At 43.8% G+C, this 26,499-nt stretch overlaps 1 protein-coding gene across 2 annotated transcripts in view; it reads left to right on the top strand.

Annotated features, from left to right (window-relative positions):
- PLD5 (phospholipase D family member 5) overlaps positions 1 to 26,499 on the top strand; it is a 1,748,035-nt gene that overhangs the window by 844,562 nt on the left and 876,974 nt on the right. For both annotated transcript variants that reach the window (XM_069607944.1, XM_069607945.1), the window contains one exon: positions 12,341 to 12,455. In XM_069607944.1, the coding sequence (XP_069464045.1) occupies positions 12,341 to 12,455 (115 nt within the window). The remainder of the gene's footprint in view (positions 1 to 12,340; positions 12,456 to 26,499) is intronic.

Below are 26,499 nucleotides of genomic sequence, written 5' to 3'. Positions count from 1 at the left end.
CTATCATAGGTATAGCTGCTGGCAATGAAACGGCCTTTCCCCCCGAAAGAACCTTACAGGGATGTACATTCCTGGTCAGCAAGCTAATAATGGATCTCAATAGCATAGATAAACTTCAGCCTCATAATATTTCTACACAGAAAGCAGCAAACTTTTTCCATACTTGTTGTTAACGTGTTTCATCTGTGTGGCAAGATTGGCAGCCTTCTCCCTGTAGAGGTTAAGCAGGCCAGTTTGACTTGGCTGGGCTGATATAATAAAGCAAAGATACTTAAATTCACTACCTATATTATTTGGCCATTTAACCACCACAAAGATCTTTTCTTACGCCTTCAGCAAAGGACATGATGGTGGTTTTGGTCGTGTTCATCAAAAAATCCCTTCTATTACAGAAAATCTCAAAAACCCTTAATATTTTTTGTATTTTGTATTTTTTTATTATTTATATCGCGCACCGAACCCTAGGGTAACTGGGGACCTGAGAAAGTCAGGAGTTACATACATGGTGAGGAAATATACAATGACAGGCAAAGTTAGTAGCAGAATGAGGGACCCAGATTACAGATAGGTCTGACAACAAGAAGCAACATGAAGCATATGTACAGAAGCATAAGCATAGGTCAAAAAGTCAACAGTGTATCATACGGTGGAGTGGAAGTGCGGTATGGTAGCAGGATAAAGATGGGTAACTACTTAATGGTGGGGCTTGGTACTCCGCCAGTTTTTTATTCTGGCTTTGAAGGTCTAGAAGGAAGGTTCTTGTCTGTAAGAGATGGTAATGGAATTCCATCGTTTGGCTGATTGGACTGGGAAACTGGCCCCTCCAGCTGTTTTTAGATTGAATCTTGGTACCACCAGGCTGTGAGAGTGAGTCGATATGATGGTACGGGACGGTTGGTGTTTTCAGATTTTTTCAGACAGATATTTAGGGGCTGTGTTCATGAGACATTTGTGAGAGATAGCCAGGTTGCGTAGTGTGATTATATCACAAATAGAAATCCAATTGGCATTGCATCTAAGAGTGGAGATGCGGCTGGATCTGGGTAAGCTGAGTGCTGCTCTGAGTGAGTTGTTCTGGAGGAGCTGGAGTCTGTTTAGGTTGAGTTCAGAGGAACCTAGGAATAGTGTGTTACAGCAGTATCGTTTTGACAATGCTAGTGCTCTAGCTGCCGTTAGGCAACTGCTGGTAGATAAGTATGATTTGCAGCTGTAAATTAGTTTATTGGTGTATGCTGTGGAGGTCGCCACACTGCTAACTTGATTTTTGAGGGACAGTGTTGAGTCAAGATAGACCCCCAATGTTTGTATTTCTTTGGAGACTTCGATCACAATGCCGTCAATGTCAAAGGCTGAGTACCTGGGATCAAGCTTATTCAATCATGCCTGTGTGCCCACAATCATTAGCTCGGTCTTATCGTCATTGAGACATAAGCTTTTGGTGGCCATCCATGCTTGGATTTCAAGATAGGTATCGTTCAGTAGTTTAGAGTCTTGGTCATAACAGCCAGTGAGGGGGATGAGGACTTGGGTGTCATCCACATAGTTGGTGTAGATGACACCCAAGTTGTCTAGGCGATCGAATAGCAGCTTAGTAAATATATTGTATAATGTGGGTGACATGCAAGAGTATTGAGGGACTCCACAAAGTGTGGGTGTAGAGACTGCTGAGGCTGATGGGGAGAAAACCCTGATGGTCCGATTGGAGAGGAAGGAGTTGACCCAATCAGATGCATTAGTGGAGAATGCTGCCGCTGAGGTGAGGTGCCTGGTGAGAATTTGATGGTCGATGAGGTTGAAGGCCGCAGATAGGTCTAGGAGTAAGAGGATTGCTAGCTTACCTTTGTCCTTTGCCTTGTCCATTTGGATCTTTATGTCTAGAAGAGCTGTCTCTGTTCCATGTCTGGGCCTGAAACCAGATTGTCTGAGGCCTAGAAGTTTGTTTTCCTGTTAATGCTTCTGAATTTACAAGTAGGCTACCCTGTCCAAGATTTTAGAAGGAAGGGGACGGTGGTGATGGGCCTGTAGTTAGTGGGGATGTTTGGATCAAGGTTGTTTTTTTTAAGAGGGGCATAAGCCAGGCTTCCTTGAAATTGTTGGCTACCTGGTTGGACGAGAAGGAGGAGTTTATCAGAGTGGTGATGAAGGGGGCTAGGTTTTTTGCTCCTTCCTTGATAATGGAGACTGGGCAGGCATCCCCCTGACAGTGGGAGGGTTTCAGACTTTTTATGATATCCTCTACTTCTTTTGGAGTTACTTGCGAGAACGTGAAGGGTGTGCAATGTTGTAGATTTTTCTCTAAGGCCGGTGAGGGAAGGTAGCCATTCGAGAGGCTAGCCTTTTTGGACTCAATCTTGTTTTGTAGTAGGGTGATTTTGTCAGCAAGAGCTTGCTGGATTTTTTTATACCATTCTGCATACTTGGCGCAATCCGGTCGGGGGGGGGGGGTTGCTGGGGATTCGAGCTCTTTTAGGATACCAAAAAGCTCTTTGGTATTCTATTTGACATTGTGGATTCTGGAATTATAGGCTTCTATTTTTTCAGATAGAATAGCCGCTTTTTAGGTTGCGTAGGGTGACGTGAATACCATTTTATTGTTGTTGTGGGTGATTTCCACCAGGTGGATTCAGCTGATCTTTTGGTGTTTCTGAGGATTTTTAGATCAGATGTGAATCACTTGTTGAGGTGTGCGATGGGTTTAGCTTTTCTTAGTTTGAGGGGTGCCGCAATATCTAGGGCTGATTTAAGAGTGTCGTTGTAGAGGTCTACCAGTTTGTTAGGACCAAGGTTCTTGAACTTGGACTTGTCTAGGATGTTGTTGATGAGGGGCTGGAAACTATCAATTGTGATGTTACGACATTTTCTAGATAGAGCGGGGGGGGCTAAGGTGGCACTGGAAGGGGAGGGCCTAGGGATAGAAAACAGGATGAGGTGATGATCTGACCAGGCTACTGGGTCGTTTTTGAGAATTGTGATGGAGCAGTTGAGGTTGGACACCCAGTCCATCGTTTGACTTTTGGACTGAGTCGGTTTTGTGACTCTATGTTTAAAGCCCAGATGTGTGATGGAATTTTCCATAGGTTGGGCGTGAGGGTCATTGGGGTCCTGAAGACCTAGGACGAGGTCTCCTAGGAGTATGGTTTGAGATCCAAGTTTGGTATTGGTGGATAGGAGGTTCGTGATGTCTTCCTCAAAGGAGGGAGAGGGGCGAGGGGGCCGGTAGATGAGGTGAATGAGTGTTGTTTGGGTGGGCGAGAGTGCACGTTTTACTGATAGGAGCTCTGCAGATGGGATGCAGGTAAGGGGTGTGGCTCTGAGGGCCAGGTGGGTTTTTGAGATGAAGGCCACTCCTCCTCCTTTGCCCGAGTTTCTGTCTGTCCTGATAATGGTATAGCATTCTGGTAAGGCTAGGGAGAGTGCTGGAATAGCTTCTTCAGCCCAATATAGGTTTGATACAAGATAATATCATCCACATAGAATGTAGATTGGATCCTGGCCCCCTTAATGTTCAGTGGAATTAAAGATGCTTCATCAATAATCCTTCCTAAGTCCGCCAAAAAGGCATTGAACAGAAAGGGGGCCAGGATACATCCATGGCGCAATTCTCGAAATGTAGACATTTCTCGTCTGAGCTCACCATCTAAGTTTAATCGTACCTTAATGGTTTTGTTTGTGTGTAAATGTATGTTCTTACGGTTCTTCCAGTATGGTAGTGCTGAGGGGGTGGGCTCTATAAGTGCTGTGTACATCTGCCTCTCTACAAAGATCACTTAGTTTCAAACAAAGGGTTCCCCTATTGACCTTATCAAACGCCAAAGAACGATCTATTGTGGAAGCAATAATATTTATGTCCGCATTTTCCCCTAATTCCTGGATTGTATCCTGCACAGGTGGTGCCGACTCCTGCCTTTAAGCCAAATTGATTTTGCCAGAGAATGTTATTTTGATCAGCCCATTGAGTTAGATCTTGTAGCAGGGCAATTGGACGATCATTCAATGGGGCTAGTCGACATCCTTTTTTAAATGGGCAATGTGACTGGGACTTTCCAGCTGATTGCATTTTGATGTTTGAGGAGGTGTATGTGTTAAGACTCTTCTATGCTTATTCAAGCTTCTCCTTCACAACTTTGCTTGTGAAGCAGTGAGTGTGGGCGCCTCTAGTAGCATGAAGACATTGGCCCATGGTTCGACTCTTACCACTGGCAGTGCCTTTTAAAAAATACTTTGTTGCTTTTGTTGCAAATTTGTCAAGCTATTAAAAAGATTTTAAAAAACAGTATACAAATACATGTTGTATATTGCAGTGCTGAACGCATATTTAAGTACGCACAAAGCAGTATTTACCATTGTGGATTCTCTGTAGTGACGTACTTGCTGGAGAGAGGGTATTACTGTATTGAGGTTTCTAAGGATGATTTGAAATAATCCTTCCATCTAGCAAACAGCACGGGTTCAGAACTGATAGACAATCAACGTCGCTTTTGGCTATTGGGTTAAATAACGATCACCATGTCTCTTTATTCGAAGGTGAGCTATCATTTGGGCTGCCTTTTTGCATTGCTTTTCTTTCTTACAGTACCTTTAAATGTGGTGTTTTGGTGGTGGTTTTAGTGGAGATGGTAACCTCCTATTCATTATCCTCTAACCATAGTCAATTAAAGTTTATTTTGCAAATGATCAACATATTGTCCAGATAATGTGAAAACGTTTCAGGAGTGTACTATAGTAAAGACACAAACTGTATACAGTACAGAGAACATAGGACGCATAACATGATTAATTGATCTGTTTGAAATGTACTTGTCAACAACAACTGGGCATCAGGTTCATGATTTTATTTTTAAATGGATAAGGCAGTCCAGTTGTTGTTGACAGGTACATTTCAAACAGATCAATTAATCATGTTATGCGTCCTATGTTCTCTGTGCCCCTCTGTATCCTACTCCTCCTGCTGTATATCTGTTCTGTTGTTACTGACGAGCACTCCAGTATGCATCTGTACTGTTGTATACCTCTGAAAAGCACTCCATTATGTGTCTGTATTGTAAACCTCTGTAAAACGCTCTGTTGTTTCTCAAAGCTAGGTCTGTGTTCAATAAATATAATAATAATAATAATAATAATAATAATAATAATAATAATAATAATACTAATTAATAATAATAATAATAATAATAATATTATGTCAGATCACAGTACCAAATTCTGCCAGGCCGACTCTGCCTTTCCTATGTCTGACGTTGATAAACATTCATGCACATCTACTTTAGGAATAGCAACACCTACTTTGCTACAACGCAGCTTAGATAGTACTACCTGTAAACAATTAACACGTCACTAGTATGGTGCACTTCTAGACCTCTGTTCGTCCTGAAGAGGGTTCTTCACTTATCAATGGCATACCCCATTGAACAGCTTAAAGTAATAGTTGGCCGAGGTCTTTAGATGGCCAAATTCAAGACTGTGGAGCCCAAGTGTTGACAATCACATTCTTTCTTCACCAAAAGACATTGCAGCAATCCTGGACAAATCCTCTTACCTCACTCTAGTGATGTGTTGCCTTCTTTAAACATGTTGGCCCTCTCACATTCTGGTGAAATTGTTTAGGCCATATCCCGATGTTTCCTTTTATGCAGGCAATATTGGGTTACTTTATGAGTAGTGTACTTTCCAAGTCTGGTATACAAAAAAGGGAATCGGGGTGTTATTTATAATTTATGAAAGCCAAACATTCAAAAATACCTGTACCTTGCTATATGACAAGAACTGTAAAATAGGTTGGTCAAATGCAGAAATTGCACACAGGCCTGAAGTCCCACCTTCACCTCTTATAGGTGCTTGATCCTGGGCAACTGAACTGGTCACATTGCAAGGCCCTAAATATTTGAATTGTTAGAGTCGCCCTATAATAAGGTAAAACCTTAGACTCTTCCCAAAATTCCATTGCTAACAACTTTTGATTCAATGGATGTATCCGGATGAAATTTGCCCACCAAAAGAACTGTGTTTTCCCATGCCCCTCAAACTGGAAATGTTGATGCTAATTCGTTAAACGATTCAAATTTACCAAGAACATTAATTTTCTATTCATGAAAAAAGTGCATCCGTAGTGCGAAAATTGGTGGACGGTTTTGAACAAAATAAGAAACAAGTTGGGCACAAAGCATCACAGATGGTTCTTTTTTTGGTTTAGTATAATTCAGGGCAATAGTTTTTAATTTTTATTTGATGGAGAAGAGGGTACCCCCACCACCAGAAATATTTTAAATATCTCCCATGATGCATTGCTAGAAGCTGAGGCACAGGTTCTGAAAAGTAAAATTACAGCATCATGTTTGATCTTGGCAAGAATGTTCTTATGAAAGAAAAGATTGCAGACAATGTAAGTTATTTTTAACAATAGAAATAAGTGGGTGGACAGCTGAGATAAAGGTAGCATGGAGCTTGTGTTCCTGCACGACTGTGAAGCCCTGACTCACTACAGGACCCCTTTCACGTAAGCAAGCTACACAAATCCTGCATTTTATCAGAAGGAGGATATAGCAAAGCAGAGTTTATCCTGCACTTTGAGCTTCATTTCAGGAATTTCACTTGCAACATAATACACATTGTTCAAGAGAAACAATTGTATCTACAATAGATACAAAATGATTTGTGTTTCAAAACATGTCTAAGGGGTATATCTCACATAACCCTGCATCCCCCTTCCTCGTCCCAGTCCCATATTACTCCTGCTATACTCTTGTTCAAGCTAGTCCCTCATTACCTCTGCCTTAGTCTTCTTTGTCTTAGCATCCCATTCATCTCACTCATCCATGCCCTAGTCCCTCATTAGCCAGGCCTTACTCTTCCGCATCCCAGTACCCCATCACCCTACCTCACTCTTTCTCTTCTGTATGTATGTATGTATGTATTTATTTTTTGTATAGCGCCGATAGCCCGTGGGCATCAGGGCGCTTAGGCAAACAACGAATGACAAAACAATACAATAGGAACGTCTGTGCTAAGCCATGAGGTGGTCATAATCCCCCGTATCCCAGTTCATCATCTGAAAAGATGAGTCTTCTCAGTCCCTCATTACCCATGCCTCACTCTTCCTTATCCCAGTACCCTATTATCCCTACTTCACTCTTTCTCTTCCCAGTACCCCATTGTCCCTGTCTCCCTCCTTCTCATCCCAGTACCCCACTTGTAATCCCTTGCATTAGCCCAACTCACTCTTCCTCGTGCCTGTAGCCCACTAACCACGCATCATTTACAACAGCTCACCATTCCTTGTCTAAGTCAACCTTATCCCCGCCTCACTCCTCATCATTCCAGTACCCCATTACCCACTCACTGTTTCTCGTCTCAGTACCCCATGTACCCCAAATTACTCTTCGTAGTCTCATTACCCTATTACCCCTACTTCACTACTTCTCATCTGAGTATCCATTTATCCCTGCCTTCCTCTTTGTTGTCCCAGTGCCTCATTAATATTCCATTGCATTACCGCAACCTCACTCTTCCTTGTCCCAGTCCCCCATTTCCCCTATTTACTGTGCTTTGTCAAAGTCCTCCATTACTCCCACCCCACACTTCTTGTCCCAATCACTCATTATCAGCTCACTCTTCCTCATCCCAGTTCCCATTACCCCACCTCATTCTTCCTCATTCCCGTCCTCTATTCCCCAAATGTACCCTTCCTCGCCCTAGTACCCATTACCCTACCTAACAATTTCTCGATCCAGTACCCCATTATCCCACCTCACTCTTCCTCATCCCAGGTACCCATTATCCAACTCACTCTTCCTCATCCCAATCCCCCATTATGCCACTTCACTCCTCGTCATCACTTTCTCCCATTACCCCCTCCTCATTTTTCCTCATCCCAGTCCCCTATTTCCTCCAATTTACTCTTTCTCATCCCATTCCCCATTACCCCACCTCATTCGTCCTAGTTGAAGTCCATTTACCACAATTTACTCTTCCATGTTTCATGTCCCATTACCACATCTTACTCTTCCTCGTCCATTCCCCCATTCCCCCACCTCATTTTCCTCGTCTCAGTCCCCAATTTACTCTTCCTCATCCAATTCCCCCATAACTTCACCTCATTCTGCCCTACCCAAGTTCCCCATTTCTCCAATGTATTATTCCTCATCCCATATTCCATTCCCCCAATTCACTGTTCTTAGTCCCTGAATCAACCCAACCTCACTCTTCCTCATCCCAGTCCCCAATTTCCCCCGCATCATTCCTCCTCACCCCAGTCCCCAGATCCCCATTTCCCCAATTCCCTCTTCTTCATCCCATTCCCCCATTTCCCTCACCTCAATCATTCTCACCCCAGCCTCCATTACCCCACCTCATCTTTCTCTCGCAGTCCTCCTTCCCCAATGTATGTTTTCACGCCCCATCCACCATTACCCCGCCTCCCCCTTCCTCGTCCCAGCCCAATATGCCATCTCACTCTTCCTCATCTCAGTCCCCCATTGCCCCCACTTCTTTCTTCCTCACCCCAGTTCCCCATTTCCTCAACTCACTCTTCCTTGTACCAATCCCCCATTACCCACACCTCATTTTTCCTTGTCCCAGTCCAACATTACACCAACACATCACTCTTCCTTGCCCCCATTTCTCCAACTCACTCTTTCTTGTTGGATCTCCCATTACTCCACCTCACTCTTGCTCATCTTAGTCTGCCAATTCTACCAATTTACTCTTCCTCATCCCAGTCCCCATTATCCCACCTCACTCTTCCTCTCCCCAGTCCCCCATTAACCCACTTCACTGTTCCTTGTCTCAGTCCCTCATTACCCCCACCTCAGTATTCCTCACCCAGCTCCCCATTTCCTTAACTCACTTTTCCTTGTACCAATCCCCCAATACCCCTAACTCATTCTTCCTCATCTCAACCCCCCATTATCCTACCTCAATCTTCCTCATTCCAGTCCCCAATTCCCCCCTCATCACTCTTACTCGTCCCATGTCCACCAGATCCATATTGTATGAACTATATAGGCTAGCCAAGTCATGCATGCCACAGTGCCAGCTCCTAACCATTGTGGAAGTTCACCTCCAGTTCAAAGCCACATCAGAAAGGCATTGTGGGTATGCACATTAACCCAAAAGAAACCCTTTTTCTCTAGAAAATTAGCTTTGTCTTGCACAGCCTTTCAAAATGTAAGATGGGTGACCTTCTTTGGGATTAGAGTAATACTAATAATATATATAATACCTAGATTTATATAGTGCTACAAGCCCACATGCATCTGGGCACTGAGATAACAGTTGATATTATTAACCCACAGCAATGTATCGACCTCGGAAGGATGAAAGGTGGAGTTAGCCCTGCCGGGATTCGAACCTGCATTACCAGACTGCACACAGATGTCAGAAACAGGTGCTTAGCTCGTTGTGCTATCTGATCAGGCACTTGTGACATTATGTAAGTGTGGAATAGTTGAAACTTCCTTCATGGAGTACTCTAAAGATAAGTGGTGAGACATTCCACTCATATATTTATAGATTTCATCTGGCAATTGCTTGTACCCAAGTGACATATTGTGATGGACTTGTTCAATTTCTCATTGTGATATTAGGTCCCCTTCAAAGAGCCCACCTTCTTTGTTCAACCTGGGCAGGGGTAGATTAACGAAGAAGGCTGCCTCGTGAAAGGAAGGGAAAACATCCATAATTTGTGTGGCGCCTTCATGCCTTGTTCAACGGTTCTTTACTTCAAGCAAAATATGCAATGTTGCGCACTAACTGAGACAAAGGTAACATAGGAGTGTTCTTCCATACAAGGTGTGCCATTCCCTGCAGCAAGGCTTGTAACTACTACTTGAGTAGCCTTGTATCCTCTCCTTTCCATTTTGGCTTTATCAGCCCTCATTTTTAGTTTTGGAAATCAGGGGCAAGATTACAGAAACTTTGCACGGTATTAGCACTATGGCAAAGTTTGTCCTATTCAAAAAAACACTGGGAAACATTAAAAAAAACATTGCACCTGACAAGTGCAGTTTGGCATATTAAAATCACCAGGACAAAAATTGCCCAAGTGCTAAAAAGATACATTTTTGATGCATTTTTACATCGAGGCAAAGTTTTCCCTATTGCTAATGCCATTCCATATTAGCACTAGGGCAAACTTTGCCCTGGTGCAACAATGTTGTGAAAATGCATATTGTTTGCACTAGGGCAATGTTTGCCCTGGTGCTTTTAATATGCCAAACTTCACTTGTCGAGGCGCAATGGTTTTTTAATGTTTCCCAATGTTTTCTAAAATAGGGCAAACTTTGCCCTAGTGCTAATACCGTGCAAACTTTGCACTTGCATCAGTGAAAAACCTCTGTAATCTGGCAGCAGGTGGCGATGTAAGTGCTGCTTGTAAGGCAACACTATTGACATGGGAAATAAAATAGAGAGAGATGGGGATGTCACGAGGGATGTAGAGCATGTGGGTGTTGTTTTGGTGTTGTGCCTACCCACCCAGCGAATGCCCCTGCCCATGCTAGTCTCTGTGGCCATTCCTAAACACTTCGGGTCACTCCTAACCCAAAACACACACTCCTGAGGTCTCTTTGCAGCTAGCTCTGTTGGTTTGAGAGGGTTGCCATGTTGCTTCTAAACAGTTAACTGAAAGGTTTGCAGCTGTAAACCAGCTCCTGGTGTCATAAACATTTCTTAACGAAGTGTGCCTTCAGTCACTTGATGTATGAGCAATATCTGTGTCTTTGCTTTTGTTCCTTGCACTGAATTCCTATTAAACACACACTTTGGAAAAACCAACAATGTTGTCCTTTGTATAGGCATTACCAGACATTGCCATAACATGGACAGGCGCTCAGAGCATTTGCCAACTTTGGCATCTTATGGTGAGGTTGTACGATTAGGGCTGTCCCTGGAAAATGCCTAACCCATACTGCCCCAAAGAGGTTGCCAATGATTGTTTTTTCTTCAGAGGAATATTGCATGAGTTGATATAATATTTGAGGTCAATGCACTGTCATCTCGTTATATGAGGGAACTTTCTTCATTCCAAGTAAGTATCCCTAGACAGTTAGTGTGGTGAAGATATCCATAATGGGATGTTAAGCAAATCAGTGATTCATGTAATGCAGGGGTCTGCAACCTATGGCACTCCAGGGGCCAGATCACACAAACCTTGCACCAGTGCAAGTGCAAAGTTGCACGGTATTAGCACTAGGGCAAAGTTTGCCCTACTTTAAAAAACACTGGGACATACAACTATTGCACCATGACAAGTGCAATTTGACAAGGTATAAGCACCAGGGGAAAAATTGCACTAGGGCAAAAAGAATTAATTTTCACTGCATTATTGCAACATGGCAATACGGTATGGTATTAACACTAGGGCGAACTTTGCCCTGGTGAAAATAACATATCGAAAATGTATCTTTTTTGCACTATGGCAATTTTTGCCCTGGTGCTTATACCATGCCAAACTGCACTTGTCATGGTGACATAATTTTCTTATATGTGACTGTGTTTTTTAAAATAGGGCAAAGTTTGCCCTAGTGCTAAAACCATTCATACCATTCCGTATTAGCACTAGGGCAAACTTTGCCATGGTGCTTTTCATATGCCAAACCTCACTTGTCGAGGTGCAATGTTTTTTTTTAATGTTTGCCAATGTTTTTAAAAATAGGGCAAACTTTGCCCTAGTGCTAATACCGTGCAAACTTTGCACTTGCACTGGTGCAAAGTTTCTGTAATCTGGCCCCAGACGTTTTGAACTACACCTCCCGTAATCCTACACTATTAAGTATGCTGTTTAGGAGTGATGGGGGTTGTAGTAAAAACATCAGAGAGTTTAAGGTGGCATGTCCCTGATGTAATGCTTTCAATGCATGCCCACGTGGTTAAACCAAATTATGACCAAGTACCTTGGTGCGATGAAGTTTGTAGTCCAGTCTTGCTATTACATATTTTTCTAACATGTTCAAGGTCAGTTCTTATTTTAGCCAAGTTAACCGTGGAATTATTCTTGCCCCCAAAATTGAAACAGGCAAACGTGAAAAATGTCCAGCAGAGATGATGGATGTCTGCCATCTTTGAGAGACCACGTTTAATCCTTTTTAACAATACCGTTGCGGGTTTTGCATACACAAAATTGCAGCGTGTGGCAGTTTTCCTAATACACAACCACAAACTTTGTAGCTGCCGAATGCCGAACCCTTTTTAAAGTAGGAGAAATGTGCCTTCCTGTTGCAAAACATGTTATGTGAGTAAGGGACGGCCTTGCTTAGTATTGCTGTTTCAGGTTTTACCTTTTTTGTTCTTCTAGATAAATCCCCGGCTACTGTGTAAAATTGTTTCTTTTTACCCTTTCTACCAGGGCAAATATCTTTGTGAAAGGTTCCGTGCACTGACGTATCGAAATATTGAGCTAAAGTTAATGAGCGATATACAGCAGAACACCTCCTCACTCTTACAAGACTTGAAGAGAAACGGTAAAATGCTGTGTTTGCTTGACTCTTTTATCGTCGCTGTATGGTTTTCAGTTTGACATATTTTTAGTTGCTCTGAAATGACATTTTAATGTTTATCGCTTCAAATTGTGACAATTGCCGTCATCATTGGATGTTTTATGATAACAAATCTATTAATAAATACCTCCACAAAATGTACACTTTCTTGCGAGTAGACCCTGCATATTGTTCTTTGTTTCTAATGTTGATTTATTTTTCTTTTGATTTTCTGACTGCTTGGTATAATGAGTGTGAGGATGAGGTAGACTCGAAGGTGGGAGCTTGAAGGAACTGTGGATCTCTGCGCTGATGAATTAGGTTTCTCTGCATGAGGTTATAGTTCCTGCTGCCTGTAGTTAGGGTTCCAGTGGGACAAAGCTCCTGCAGTCCCTAGGTTAAGGAATGTACAAGATTGGGGTTGGAACCCTGTTTTACCTTGGCGCTGGATGTGGCGTTTACCAGTTGGTATTTGTATACTCCATATTCAGTCTGTAATGATAAAAGACACCGTTGTGTGCTTGAGATTGGTTGAATTTAATATTCAGTAGGTTTAGTTACATTTTTTTACAATTTTTGCCATTTTATTTGCAGACATCTCTGCGTGCAGTTGGTTATATGCCATATGCTGTTTGCATTGCTAGAGTGCCCGATTGTCTGTATAGCGATCACGTGTGGCTGTTAGGTAGTGGTTTATATCAGGAATTCCGATTGGACTTCGGTGAATGCCGATGTCAGCCGTTTGCCGATTAGTTGGTCTGTGCTGGGAATGGAACTGTTGATAGAAAGAGCTCAATGAGACTGATTAAAATGTGTGGGGCCAGTGTGTGTATGTTAGCTGGTTGGTAATGTATGTCTGGGCAGGTGTGTGAGCTGTCATGTCCTGGGGATGTGTTAATGGAGCATGTGTAGGTGTGGGTGTGAAAAAGGGGCTGTTATCTCAGGAATGTACATACGTTCAAACGATCGTGCTTGTGTTGCACCTGGACAGGTATGCTGATATGTCAAGAACTAGCATATGTTAAAACTATCTTGATTGTTTTACACCTGGTCCAGGGTGATAAGCGAGGAAGGAATATTGTAGTTGGAATTGGATGTCCCAGAGTGGTGGGATGGGGTGGTGTTAAGGCAATGTGGGGGAGTGTGTGTTTATGGATGAAGAGAGTGTTAATGGTGTGCATGTGGGGGCCGGAGGGGTGTGAGCTTTGGGTTTAGGCGCAAGTGGCCTGAGGTTGGTGCAGACTCCTAGAAGTTGGTTTCTTGTGTGGGTGGGCCTGGGGAGAGAGCAGGGCATGAGGGAGGGAGTTAGTGTAGAGGATAGCCTTGTCAGGTACGATGTTGGGTGGGCTGGTGGGCGACATGGGGTGTGTCTTTGTCAAGGTGTGTGATGCACAGCATTATGTCTGTTTAATGTAGCTACAACTATAGCGACACTACCAAAATCATGCACGACGACCAAAATCATGCACCAACCACACCTAGGCTTAAGACACCAGCCCATGCTAAGGCATCCAGGGAACCATCCTCAGTTAAGACAGTCACCTCGACCAAAAATTAGCGTGACCAATTCGGCACCCATGCCAGAAACCCCACACGCACCACTCAAATGCTCCCTGATCAACGCTAGATCCCTCTCAGCCCCTGCACACCAACCTAGACCTAGATATCCTCACCATTACAGAAACATGGCTGCATGAAGCATCAGGCCCTGCCATCTGCCTTGCACTACCACCAGGGTATACTGTGTTCCATAGGGACAGAACCACCAACAAAGGCAGTGGAGTGGCGCTCATTGCCAAAGACTCCCTTACCATTAGACAGATCAGCTCATCATTTGACAAGCACACTGACGCACTATCAGTCAAACCTGCCCTTTCCCCTAATGAGGCTATTACCATACATGCCATCTAATGCCCTCCAGGCCCTCTACTAGACTGTCAAGCCAACCTTCTCCATCAGCTAGGGGATAACCTGAAACAAAGCAGAGCCCTTGATAAAGCACTCCTCGATTTAGGCTTCATTCAAAGAGTCACCGACCCAACCCACATCAAAGGACGCATTCTGGACTGAATAGCAGACCACAACTGCGCTGTGGATATCAGCTCAATTACTCACTGCCCCTGGACAGACCATTTCCTCATACACTTTTATATCCCCACCAATCCTATATCCAAGCCCGGTAAACCTGCTCCCCCAGCTATGACCAGATCATCTTAGCTCCTAACGAAAGAAAGGCTACTCCCCCTCCTAGAGGCATCAGCAGCACTGAGGCCCCCTTTCTCCTCTGACCCTGCTACACTGGTAGACATTTACAACTCTACCATCAAAACAGCCATAGACTCCATTGCGCCTCTAACTAAGAAAAAAGCCAAAACCAGGAAACAGCTACTAGACCTAAAATCACTTAAGCGAATGGCACTCACTAATTGGAAAACCTGCCCCTCCCTCACCACTCTAGAGGCCTACAAAACACTTGCCTCCCGCTTCAAAAAATAAATCACCCTAGCCAAATCCACATCATACAACGCCAGAATCCCCAATGCGAACTCCGAGTCTAAAGAACGGTTTGCTATCTACAAAGAGCGTGCATGCCGCCCCAACAAACACGCAAGAAACAGTGAAAGACGAATCATGGTGCAATATTATACAAACGGCCATGCTAAAGAAAATAAACACCCTTAAAGAACAAAAAAAACAAAAAAAAACACCTCAACGAACTGAACTGCTCAAAGATCCCACATCACAGGCCCCATCACCCTACCCAGACAACAAAGACTCTAAATCCTTCTCCTTCAGACACGTTACCAAAACTGAAGTCCTAGCCCTCATAAAGCACATCAAACCTTCCTCATGCAAGGGAGCTATCAGCCGTCTGCCACTCATAAAAGACTGTGCAGAACCCCTAGTACCGCTGTTCACAGCCTTCATAAATGCATCACTCTCCTCAGGCATCATCCCCCCTCCCTCAAAAAACCAAAAAACCTGGGGTTCGACCGCTTCTAAAAAGAAAACTCGCTCTATCCAGACATGCCTAACAACTTCCGACTCATAACCACCGTCCCATTCTTGCTTAAGATACTGGACAAGGCAGCATGCCCCCATATACAACAATTCCTTGAAAACAACAGCATCCTGGGTAAGAGGCCATCTTGTTTCCGGCAGCGCAACGGTACCCAGACTGCCCTACTAGATCTAAAAATTCAAATAGAGCAAATCATGGATAACAGTAAACCTGCCCTGCTCCTACTCCTTGATCTGTCTGCAGCCTTTGATCTCATAAATCACAAGACTCCATGCAGACACCTCAAGGATGCGGCCCACTTCTTCCAACAAGCCACCTCCTGGATCACCTCCTTCCTGGGGGGAAGACTAATGAGAGTGTTCTCAGACCAGGCATACACCACCCCCACCCCCACCCACTGCGGAGTCCCTCAGGGATCCTATACCTCGCACACCCTCTACAACATGTTTACCCTCCCTCTTTTCAATGACCTTGATGATCAGGCGTAGCATATACTAACTATGCCAATTATACACTAGTGCTTCTCCCACTCACTGGCTCCTCCGAGCAGGACGCAGCCACACTCATCAAGATCTACGCCCTCATCCAGGCCTGGATGGCGGCTAACGGTCTTTGTCTCAATGGAGACAAGACCGAAATACTACTAGTAGGGCCTGAACAAATACTTGACAAGTTGGATAGTAAATACTCATCATTCAACATTGACAACACTAACATCACCACGTCAGTGGCAGCCAAAACCGTAGGAGTATACCGTGACTCCACTCTATCCATGTCACGGCAAGTTAGCGCCATCACCTGCCTGTATGTTAATGGTGTCTTTGAGAGGGTTATGTCCATCCCGACTGATGTCCCAACTCTTGGTGGGGATAAGTGTCCTCTGCTTTTGTTTGCAGAGCTGGTTCTGCAGTGACAGTAGTCTTACGATCAACTGGGTAAAAACTAAATTCATGGCTTTTTCCTTTCCTGGTAAAAAGTAGCTGAAAATATTTCTCTCGATTGAAGACACTGCAATTGAGCATTCAACATATATGATGACTTAAGTCAGAGATGTATGGGTACTGGCAGCTGGAGCTGTCAGCTGGAGAAACCGTATCTGGTACTTTCGAGGTATAATATAGTACACATAGTTTTGCCAGAGTACATGGTTATGGAGCTTTACGACCTGCCTCGAAAATGTATAAACTACAGGCTAGACAAGTCACACTGTATGGTTCTGAACTTTGGGCTATTACCCAGCCCTGTGGTGCCTGTTACTAGGTGTTATTGCTGCTTGAAAAGATTACATAATAGTACCCCAAAATTGCAGCTTCATTTAGAAACAAACATGCAGTGTATAGACCGTATTGCTGTCCTAAAACCCACTGGGCTCGTATTTGGGGCACTCCTTCCTTAATTAAGTATAGAGAGGCTTTGCACCCTCACACTGGCTTCTGGTGGAATGTCTTTCCGTTGGTGTAAACATATTACAATTGTAACTCACTACATTGGTCCTATTGAGTTGTGACCGAATTCCAAATATTGGCAGGACCACTAAATCTGTTATGAAAGCAGCGTGAGGAGCCAGAAATGAGACACGGACAGAGAGGTGACATGTTTATGGCTACAAACTTTTATCAAAACAAATGGGGGTTGGAAGAGGCATCACCATCCCTACCTCTACCAAAAACATATGGGTCTGTCAGTGTCAAGATGTCCCAACAAAGAGCCAGTCCTGTTCAAATCCAGAACACAGACAGAATCTTCACTTCCTTCTGAGAAATCGCTCCCTTACCCAAGCTTTCTCTTCACCTCCATTGCTTAAGGTATACTTCTTCTTCTTTTTTTATTAAAACCTTTATTTATAGTTGCACACAGTTAGGACTTATACACATCTTATATTAATTACGAGACATTCACACTACAACCGTTTACATTTCCTATCACTCTGGGTTGTTGGTTTCAGCTTTGTCAGCCAGGTATTGTCTATATCTGGCCCATATGTTTCTGGGTCTCGAGGTGGGCTGTACTGAGTCTATGTATAGTTCTTCGGTGTCACTTGCCCATATCATATCTTTATCCCTGTCTCGCTTAGTTGCTGGGGTATTACATTTCTACTTTAGCAGTATGGCCCTCTTAGCTATCAGTAAACTTAAGTTTAGTAGCTTTTTCCAAGTTTGGTTCATCTTCCCTGTGGCACCCAATAATCATAGCATCCTTGACCATTCGATAGGTTGATCAGCCATTTCATCTAAGGCTGCGCATACCTCCGTCCAGTATTCCTTCAGTTTTATGCATGCCCACAGCATATGGAAGATGTTTGCCTCTTTGGAGTGACATCTTGGGCATGTACCTGCAATTGTTGGGTATATGCGTTTCAGTTTGATAGGAGTATAATGTGTTCTTTTAACGATTTTATAATGAATTAGTTTATATCTGGCATTGTATGATATATATTTGGTCAGGGTGCATACCTGTTGCCATTGGTAGTCCTCTATCTGTTGCCCCAGATCTTGTTCCCACTTAGTTTTAGCATTCCGTTTTTCTGGTGGGCGAGACTGGATAATGGTCTTGTACAGTGTGGATGCCGAAATGTTCCCTTTCTCCATGGTAAACATATATCCCAGACCCAGGTTTATCACTGGTTCCGCTGGGAAGTCAGGCCATAGGTTTGCAAGGGATGATTTTATGCGCATATGGTATAACATGTGTTTGGCCACGTCGCCCACTATATCCTTGAGGTATTCCAAGGTCGCAGATCGTTTGTGTGGGAATAATTGCCCCTACTGAACAATACCTTTGGTGCCCCAGTGTGCAGCTGCTTCCCTGTCTATGGTGGGTGGTATTTGGGGGTCACCCCAGATTGGCATGCTCGGGTGGTACAACTTGTCTGTGTTATATATCTCAGTGATTCTGGCCTAAACTGTGGTTGTGACCTGTGTTGGGTCAATAGAGTTGTAACCTTTGGGGCGAGATTTCGTCATATTGTGGAGCAGTGTGGCGGGTTTTGTTGGGTGATGATCGTCCAGTGTGCCCTTGAGGTTGAGGAAGTCTGTAGCCCATTGGGCGGCATATTATGCTTGTGCGGCTAAATAATAAAGCTCAAAATCTGGTGCCGCTAGGCCTCCTTGTGGATATGGGTCAGTTAGCACCATCCATCTCAATCTGGAATGTCCCCCCCATGTGAATGTGGTTCAGGCACTCTTTATTCTGGTAAACAGTGCACGACCGGGCCACACTGGGACTGTGGTGAAAAGATAAAAAAGTTTAGGAAGGATTGTCATTTTGATAAGGGTGATTCTACCCATCAATGTGATAGGGAGGGTGTTCCAATGTTTCATTTTCACGCACAATGCGTCTGCCAGGGTGTTGTAGTTCGGAGCGTGGGACAATTGAGCAGTCCTAGCCACGTATGCCCCTAAATATTGAATATGTATCGGGCTCCAGATGAGTCCATGTAGCTCACGCGGTGCAACAGTTGTTTCTGTGAGTGGGAACATTTCCGATTTGTTCAAGTTGAGTCTTATGCCAGAGTACTCGCTGAAGGTCTTAACCTCTGACAGGACTTTCCCGAGCAGGCGATCTGGGTTTTTAAGATATAATAAGGTGTCATCAGCGTATAGTGCGATAATTTCCAGTTTACCTTCAAGCCACAACCTGTATGCGCTGTAGCGAGCCCTTAGTATATCCGTCAGGGGTTCTATCACCAATGCGAATAGTAGAAGTTTTAGTGGGCATCCTTGCCTGGTGCCCCCACAGAGCTCCAGTACGTCCGATAGGGTGCCATTGGTACTTATCCTGGAATAGGGGCGTGTGTATAATACTTTGATCCACTTAATAAAATTAGGGCCAAACCCATAGTTCTGTAATACCCTGAACAAAAACGTCCAATATACCGTGACGAATGCCTTTTGCATGTCAAGAGAGACCGCCAACCCCTGTGTCTCTTCCGGTATTGCTGCCAGAATCTTGTGACAGCATCTGATATTTGTAGCGGTGGATCTACCAGTGACAAATCCCGCTTGGTCCTAAGGTATACTTCTTCTTAAGGCGTTCGCTTTCCTTCATGTACTTAGATCACAATTACAATGATAATGTCTTTCTTGAGATTCTTCCTCTTACAGTTTATCATTATCAAGGGCATGAACTTTCCTTGAGAAACATCACAATTTTCATCCACACTTATCTTCACCTGTATACTCTGCTGCCAGGACTTTGCTACTCATCACACTTCACTTCTTCCTCAGGTAGTATTTTAATAACCTATTCACAACTTGGTCGACATATGCTTTGATTTGTTTAATAACTTCCAACTTGTTTTCTCGCTGCGATTCTATGGCACGGCATCGCCTGCTAGATCATCCTACATGCCCTTTGTGTGATTCAGGCTCTTCTGTAGTCTCTGGCTTCCCCTCGCTTTCATAACTTTCTCTCTGTAGCAGTTTTGGATCTGGGATGCTGTACACCGGCAACCCAGTAACCTTTTTACTCTCCCTGGGCTTAACGGTTGTCTTTGGCGTTGCTTGATCTCCGTCAGTTTCTCAGCTTTGGCTCAATGTGCGTCCTGATAGGCGCATTCCTGATACCATGCCTCCTTCTCCGGTGCACAGTGCTCGTCCTTCTTCCCTTTCGTGCAGTGAACTTCTGGCACCTGCTTCTCATCTTCCTGATGTCGGGTTCGTCTCCCGACTATCGGCCGCAGCGTACCTTCCCTCAGCGTGGTGCTCGGCTTTGCTATGGGCCATTTGGGAGACCCGCATCTCCAGACTTGCTTTTAAAGTTCCCAGTTTGGTTATTCTTTTTCCAACAACTAGACCGTTGCGTTGGATGCCTGGTCCTAATAAACATCATTGCTCTGTTATTCTATCTCATGTCAGTGTCTGTGGCTCCTAATTTTTATTTTATTTATTTTATTTTTATTTTTTCATTTGTTACACGTCCAGACCCTGGGGTATCACGGTGTGGTTACAGACAGCTTGAGGCAACTTGGTTATACATTTGTACAGTTACAAGACATTATTACAGAAGGCAGAATATACAGTTGTCTCCACCCAATTACATAAGCGAGCAGGTGTACTTAATTTTAACATTGGTTGAATAGCCAGGTTTTTAACAGTTTTTTAAAACCTGGGTGGGAAGTCTCCTTCTCTTGAAAGGCATTGGAAGTGGATACCAAGCTCCATTAGGAGTGATCCTCTCTGCTCCTGACCTCTACCTCGTCTCAGTTGTCAGTATATGGTCCCTAATGGGAGATCTACTAGGGCGTTGTGGAGGTATATGACAATATGCCATTAAAGTCTGGGGAACAGAGGAAACATCCCTAGAAGGGCATGGGGGCATGTGACTTTCCCCAATGATGTCATCCTATAGCCATGAGGGTCACCTCCCCCCAGGTGGTCCTCCCTCATATAGCCACCCCCAGGGTCACGATCAGGTAGCGCTGCCACCCCCTGGCCACATGGGGAGAGGTTAACTCAGGGAAAGAAGAAGAATTGTGTTTGAAGGAGGAAGAGTGTATTTTCAATGAGATTTTGAATTCTCCAAGGCTTACACGATTCTAATTAAGTTAGAATGCAATTGTGAACCAAACTTAGATGATCTAAAACCAAATGATGCAAGCTCATCGTATATTAAATGTAGGCTTGGCATTCTACCACTGGCCTACTGTATCAACTCCAGGGATGCATCTAAGTTTGATCTGTGGTCCTACTGTCAACATTTTATAGCAACAAATATTCAATATATGCTAACATGTCCGTTATACATCAGATGTAGGGATATGTATTTGAAGTCCCAGTTTATTGAGTATAATAGACGACGCACAATAGGGGCAATGAATTTTTCTAGGCTGATAGAGAATAAAGCAACAATGTTATATTCCGTAGCCAAATATATTCAAAGACCCTGGATTCATAGAAACATGTTCTTAGATTCTCTTTCTTCAGTGCTCGAGCTTCTTTGCACTGTGTTAACTTTTTGTCAAATGTCATGTACTATAGATGTACTCTAAGAGCAGAGACAAGTGTATACTCTTAGTGTCATGTGGTAGAATTGTTAAATAGAACATTTGGAGCCAGATTCTCGAAACATGTTTGCGCATCTCCTCACGTGCACCAAAAAAAGTAGTGTACCAATTCACAGATGCCCTTTTATCACCCTTTTATCACTCTTTTCACATCTGCGCAAATCAGGGTGCCTTTCTGTGCATTTAAAAGCGCATGCAAATTTACAAACAGCATATGCTTTCAAATGCCACGTGCCTATCGGGAACAGGCACATGGGGAGGCGCAAATCATGGCAGGGTAATTTTTGACCCTGATATGATTTTCTTTTAAGTGTGACAGCTTTGGTTTAAATCATGAATGTCACACTAGCATTTCCATCCCGGAAATGGGGATGGAAATGCTTTTTTAAATCTTTTTACAGAGACGGGCCAGCCATTTATGGAGCTGTCCCTGTGAAATGCGCGCCGAGCAGCCACATGGTTGCTGGGAGCCTGTCATATATTAGTGTCAGTATGCAAAGGAGCTGGATTGCGCATCTTTGCGCTGCTGTGCAGCCCCCCCTGAAATGTGCAGGCCACCTTTGAGAATAAGGTGACCTGCGCATTTTAGCAATGAGTGCAAATTTTAAAAAAAGCATCCTATGCGCTTTTTTCATTTTTGCTGTTTTGTGAATCGGGCCTTTGCAGTTTTATTCCAGAGTGGTAGCATTTTAATTATGTTTCATATATATATGTGGTTTTAATGTACTCTATTTTATACCAATTTTTTACACTGTTAATAGACATATCGGAATAGCGTTTGTGCTGATAAATTTTAATTGTATGCCTAATGACTCTGTCGAATAAAGGTATCTTGACTGACTAACGGATGACAGAAAGAACATGGCAGTCATTATAAGTTTAACAGCAGGGGGTAGGATGGGCACCGCTTATCTTTAGATAATTCACCGTTTTTTAATTAAGTCTCACAGTTTTTTATGGGAGCTCACCCTTTAGCCTAGGCACAAGGTTAAAGCAATATCCAAAAAGTAGGAACGGACTAAAACCGTTCCTGGATGAGCTCACTCACAAAACCCTATCCGGGGTTTCAGCCGATATTTGAATCAATTAACTCGCTCTCTTGCAGCATATATGATTCTTGGTCATAAATTCACAATTGATTGTATGATTTTTTTGAGTATCTTCATTTATTCCTGACTCATCAGTGTCATATGATTTTAGCCAATGCATTTCAGACCTCCGTCCATCCCCAGGGCTATAAACACTGCTAATTATATACCATGAACGATCCCATCATCACCACAATGTTCATTAGTGCAATACACTTCCAACTCAGTAATCATTGAGTAAAATCCAACAAAAATTAAAAATAAACAAAAAGTAAATTACACATACCCGATAAGGGTTGTGATCCAAGGTGAAATTTAGAAAAAAACAAATAAGAATACATTATACTACATTATTTTGTTGACTGTCCACTGTTGTGTAATCATATACTTATGGTTAAATTCACTACCTGTTCGACTTTTATCACCCAGAGCGTTATTTCTCTCTGCATATATTTTCTTGAGCAGCAGGCTTTCCCTGTGGGGTCAAGAACTTGCCAGTAGATCCCTATATGATTCTATTTTCCTACTATTATATCCCATTCTGCCATCTCCCTCATTCGTCTATTTCTTACCTTTTTCTCTCTGTGCTGTGTAGACGCGCCGGCTGCCCAAAAGGAGCTGCCAGCGTCTCTGCATGCATATATAAACGCTAATCTCTCTGCGCATGCACGTAACATTTTGTCCCACTGTTTATGCGATCTTTTTTTCGAAGCCGACATACCGTATATGCTTCTATTACGGGCACTCGCATATGCTATAAAGATAATCCCACATCTATGGATTAGGCAATTTTATGTATTAGACAAATTTAGAGAGTTTTACAAAAGTTGCGGAACAAATTCATTCCGCGCTTGCATATGTGTAATACACTACATTTACGGATCCCGCACGTGTGCATGGATCCCAAAGGTAGTGCTTCTCTTCGTTTTTGATGAGCTAATACAAATCAAGGAATGTTACTCACATAAGCAAATGTTATTTATGTTCATAAGCGTTTGTAATGAATTACATTAACATAACTTCATGAGAGATTCATAAGTCATCTCTGGGGTCCTCCCAATCTCCACCTCAGTTGTATTGGGGTACTTAATCTTCCAAGTATGACAGTATCATTTTCTGTTATATTACACAATCTTCTGATCAAATCTATGGGTTCACCCTGTCTATATCTATATTTACAACCTCATCTACATATTCATGTCAGTTGTCCATCGGCAAGGATCCAGTGATAAGCAGCGGGACACTGCCTTACGTCCCACATGGGGTAGATTCCCTGCGGGACATATCGCGGATCCTCTGCTGGTGGCACATTAGGTATGTGTAAGTTACTAGAAGTATTTCATCTATGAAAGTCTCATCCAAAAAGGTCCACCCCTGTTCCTCCAAAACTATCAAGGACCACATTGACTCTTTGGCTCCTGCCCTGGCTGACTTCTGCAATCACTCCTTTGCCTCTGGAGTCTTCCCATCCCCCATCAAGCACTCCCTTGTGCACCCCCTTCTTAAGAAACCCTCTTCCGACCCCTCCTGCCCGGCTAACTATCGCCCAATCTCTTTCACTCCCTTCCTGGGCAAGCTCCTGGAGAAACTGGCCATCTACCAGCTCAATCTCCATACCGAATCTGTTGGTAGTCTTCATGACCATCAGTCGGGCTTCAGAGCTGCCAGAAGCATGGAAACTGCTCTCCTGAACATCCGTGAGGACCTGCTCTCGAACCTTGACTCTAACACTCCATTTGTTCTCATTTTGCTTGATCTCTCTTCTGCCTTTGATACTGTCAACCATACCATCCTGCTCAACCGTCTCCGTGATAACCTGGGTATCACTGGTCAGGCTCTGGTGTGGCTGACCTCTTTCCTCTCTGATCGACCCTCCCAGGTCCAACTGGGGTCCTTCCTCTCTGACATCTTTTTCTCTACCTGTGGTGTCCCCCAGGGATCTAACCTCTCTCCCTGGCTGTTCAACCAGTATCTGGCACTTCTTGCCCACCGCATCGCCGCTCTCTGCCCCAACTTTCAGTGCTATGCGGATGATACTTAGCTAATTTTCAGGCTATCCTCTGCCCCATCTTCTCCTTCCCTCTTCTCTGACTGTCTTTCTGCTATCCAGGAATGGTGTGCCGCAAATGACATCTGCCTTAATGCCAGTAAGACTGAGATTCTACTCATCGGCACACCCACTCCCTGCTTCCCTACAGCTCTCTGGCCGGCCTCTCTTGGCCCTCTTCCTGCTCCTACCGGCAAGGCTAAAAACCTCGGGGTCATCTTTGACTCTGCTCTCTCCTTCTCCCCTCACATCTCTGACGTCTCTAAGAAGTCACTACCAGCTGCACCTCCTTAAAGGTATTCTTCCTTTCCTCTCCTTCCCCCAGAAGCTCACTGTCTCTAGAGCCCTGGTTCTCTCGAAGCTGGACTACTGTAACAGCCTCTATCTAAATCTGCCTGCCTCTACTCTCTGCCCTTTGCAACTTATCCAGAACAGGACTCCGAGACTTGTCCTTGGCCTCAAGCCCAGGGACCGTATCTCTCCAGGACTGCAATCGCTACACTGGCTCCCAGTGCTGCAAGGATTAAGTTCAAAACCCTCTGCATTGTCCACAAGGCCTTCTGGGGCCTTGGGCCAAAATACCTTCAACTCTCTCTTACTAAATATCTTCCTTCTCGAGCTCTTTGCTCAACCGCCTCCAACTCCCTCAGGGTCAGCCTCTTCTCCAAGCAACGAGTTGGGGGTAGATCTCTCTCTGCAGCAGGGGCCTCCCTCTGGAACAGCCTTCCTGCCTCCCTGAAACTTGAGGAGAACCATCTCCATTTCCCGAAGCACCTCAAAACCTTCCTCTTTGCCTCTGCTTTCTCTCCCCCTCTCCCCTGCTAAAATTACTGAAACTGCACTGAATCTGCAACTGGGCCACTCATCGATCTCGGTCCTTGGCCCAGCCACTCTCCCCTGCACTGCGTCCCTGGCAACCCCTGCACTTCGGGACTGTCTCTGTATCCCTACAGCCCCCCCTTCCCAGCACTTGTCTGCACTTACCTTGCACTTGCCACCAGCTGGCCCTTAGTATTCATCTTGTTATTCTACTAACACTGTACTGCACTTTCCCCTCTTCCTTCCCCCTTGCACTTTTCCTTTCCCCTCTACCCTTGCACTTGCGCGACTTGAATGACACCTGGCCTAGTAGGATCGTTGTCTTGTCTCCCCTTTGTTCCCCCCTGCCTCGGTGCACCTTGACACACTTGTGTATAGGTGTGTTACAAATGCCATATCATATCATATCATTTCATATCATATCATATCATAAAATTCACTTTTCAACCAAAAATTACAAGAAACACATAAAGTTTATCTCCTCATTGATACCCCCTGGTCTCAGGGAGTCAAGGTGATCTATCCAAAACGACTCTTGTTGGTTTAATTTCTTCCCCAAGTCTTCATGTGCATTGTATTGTCTTACATATTCTAAGACTTGTTTCCTCATCTGGCTGATGTTGTGTTTAATTAAATTCCAATGTCTTGCCACTGCTGAATTTACATTATTGTTCCGAATACAAGATCTATGTTCGTTCCATCTTTGCTTTCCTGGTCTTTTCGATTGGCCCACATAATAAATGCCACATGGGCATTTGATTCCATAAATTATGTTCGGTGTATCACATGTCGCATAACATTTCAGTTTAATCTTTTCACCTGTGCGTGGGTGATCTATGGTGTCACCTTTGGTTACAAAATTGCAATTACTGCAATGTAAGCATGGGTATGTCCCTTTTCTCATTGTCTCTGGTAATTTCTTTCCAGATCTTGTTTTCACCAGCCTGTCTCTTAGGTTTGCGCTTCTTGTATAAGCAAAGGTAGGCAATTCTCTGAATAAATGTTCCACTCGCATATCGTTTGTCAACGTACACCAATTATTTTTAATT

This window comes from Ambystoma mexicanum, chromosome 4q (genome assembly GCF_040938575.1).
Source record: "Ambystoma mexicanum isolate Mex_15411 chromosome 4q, UKY_AmexF1_1, whole genome shotgun sequence".
Taxonomy (NCBI): Eukaryota; Metazoa; Chordata; class Amphibia; order Caudata; family Ambystomatidae; genus Ambystoma; species Ambystoma mexicanum.
Note: the sequence above shows the minus strand (reverse complement) of the source record. Positions and strands in the feature narration are given on the sequence as shown.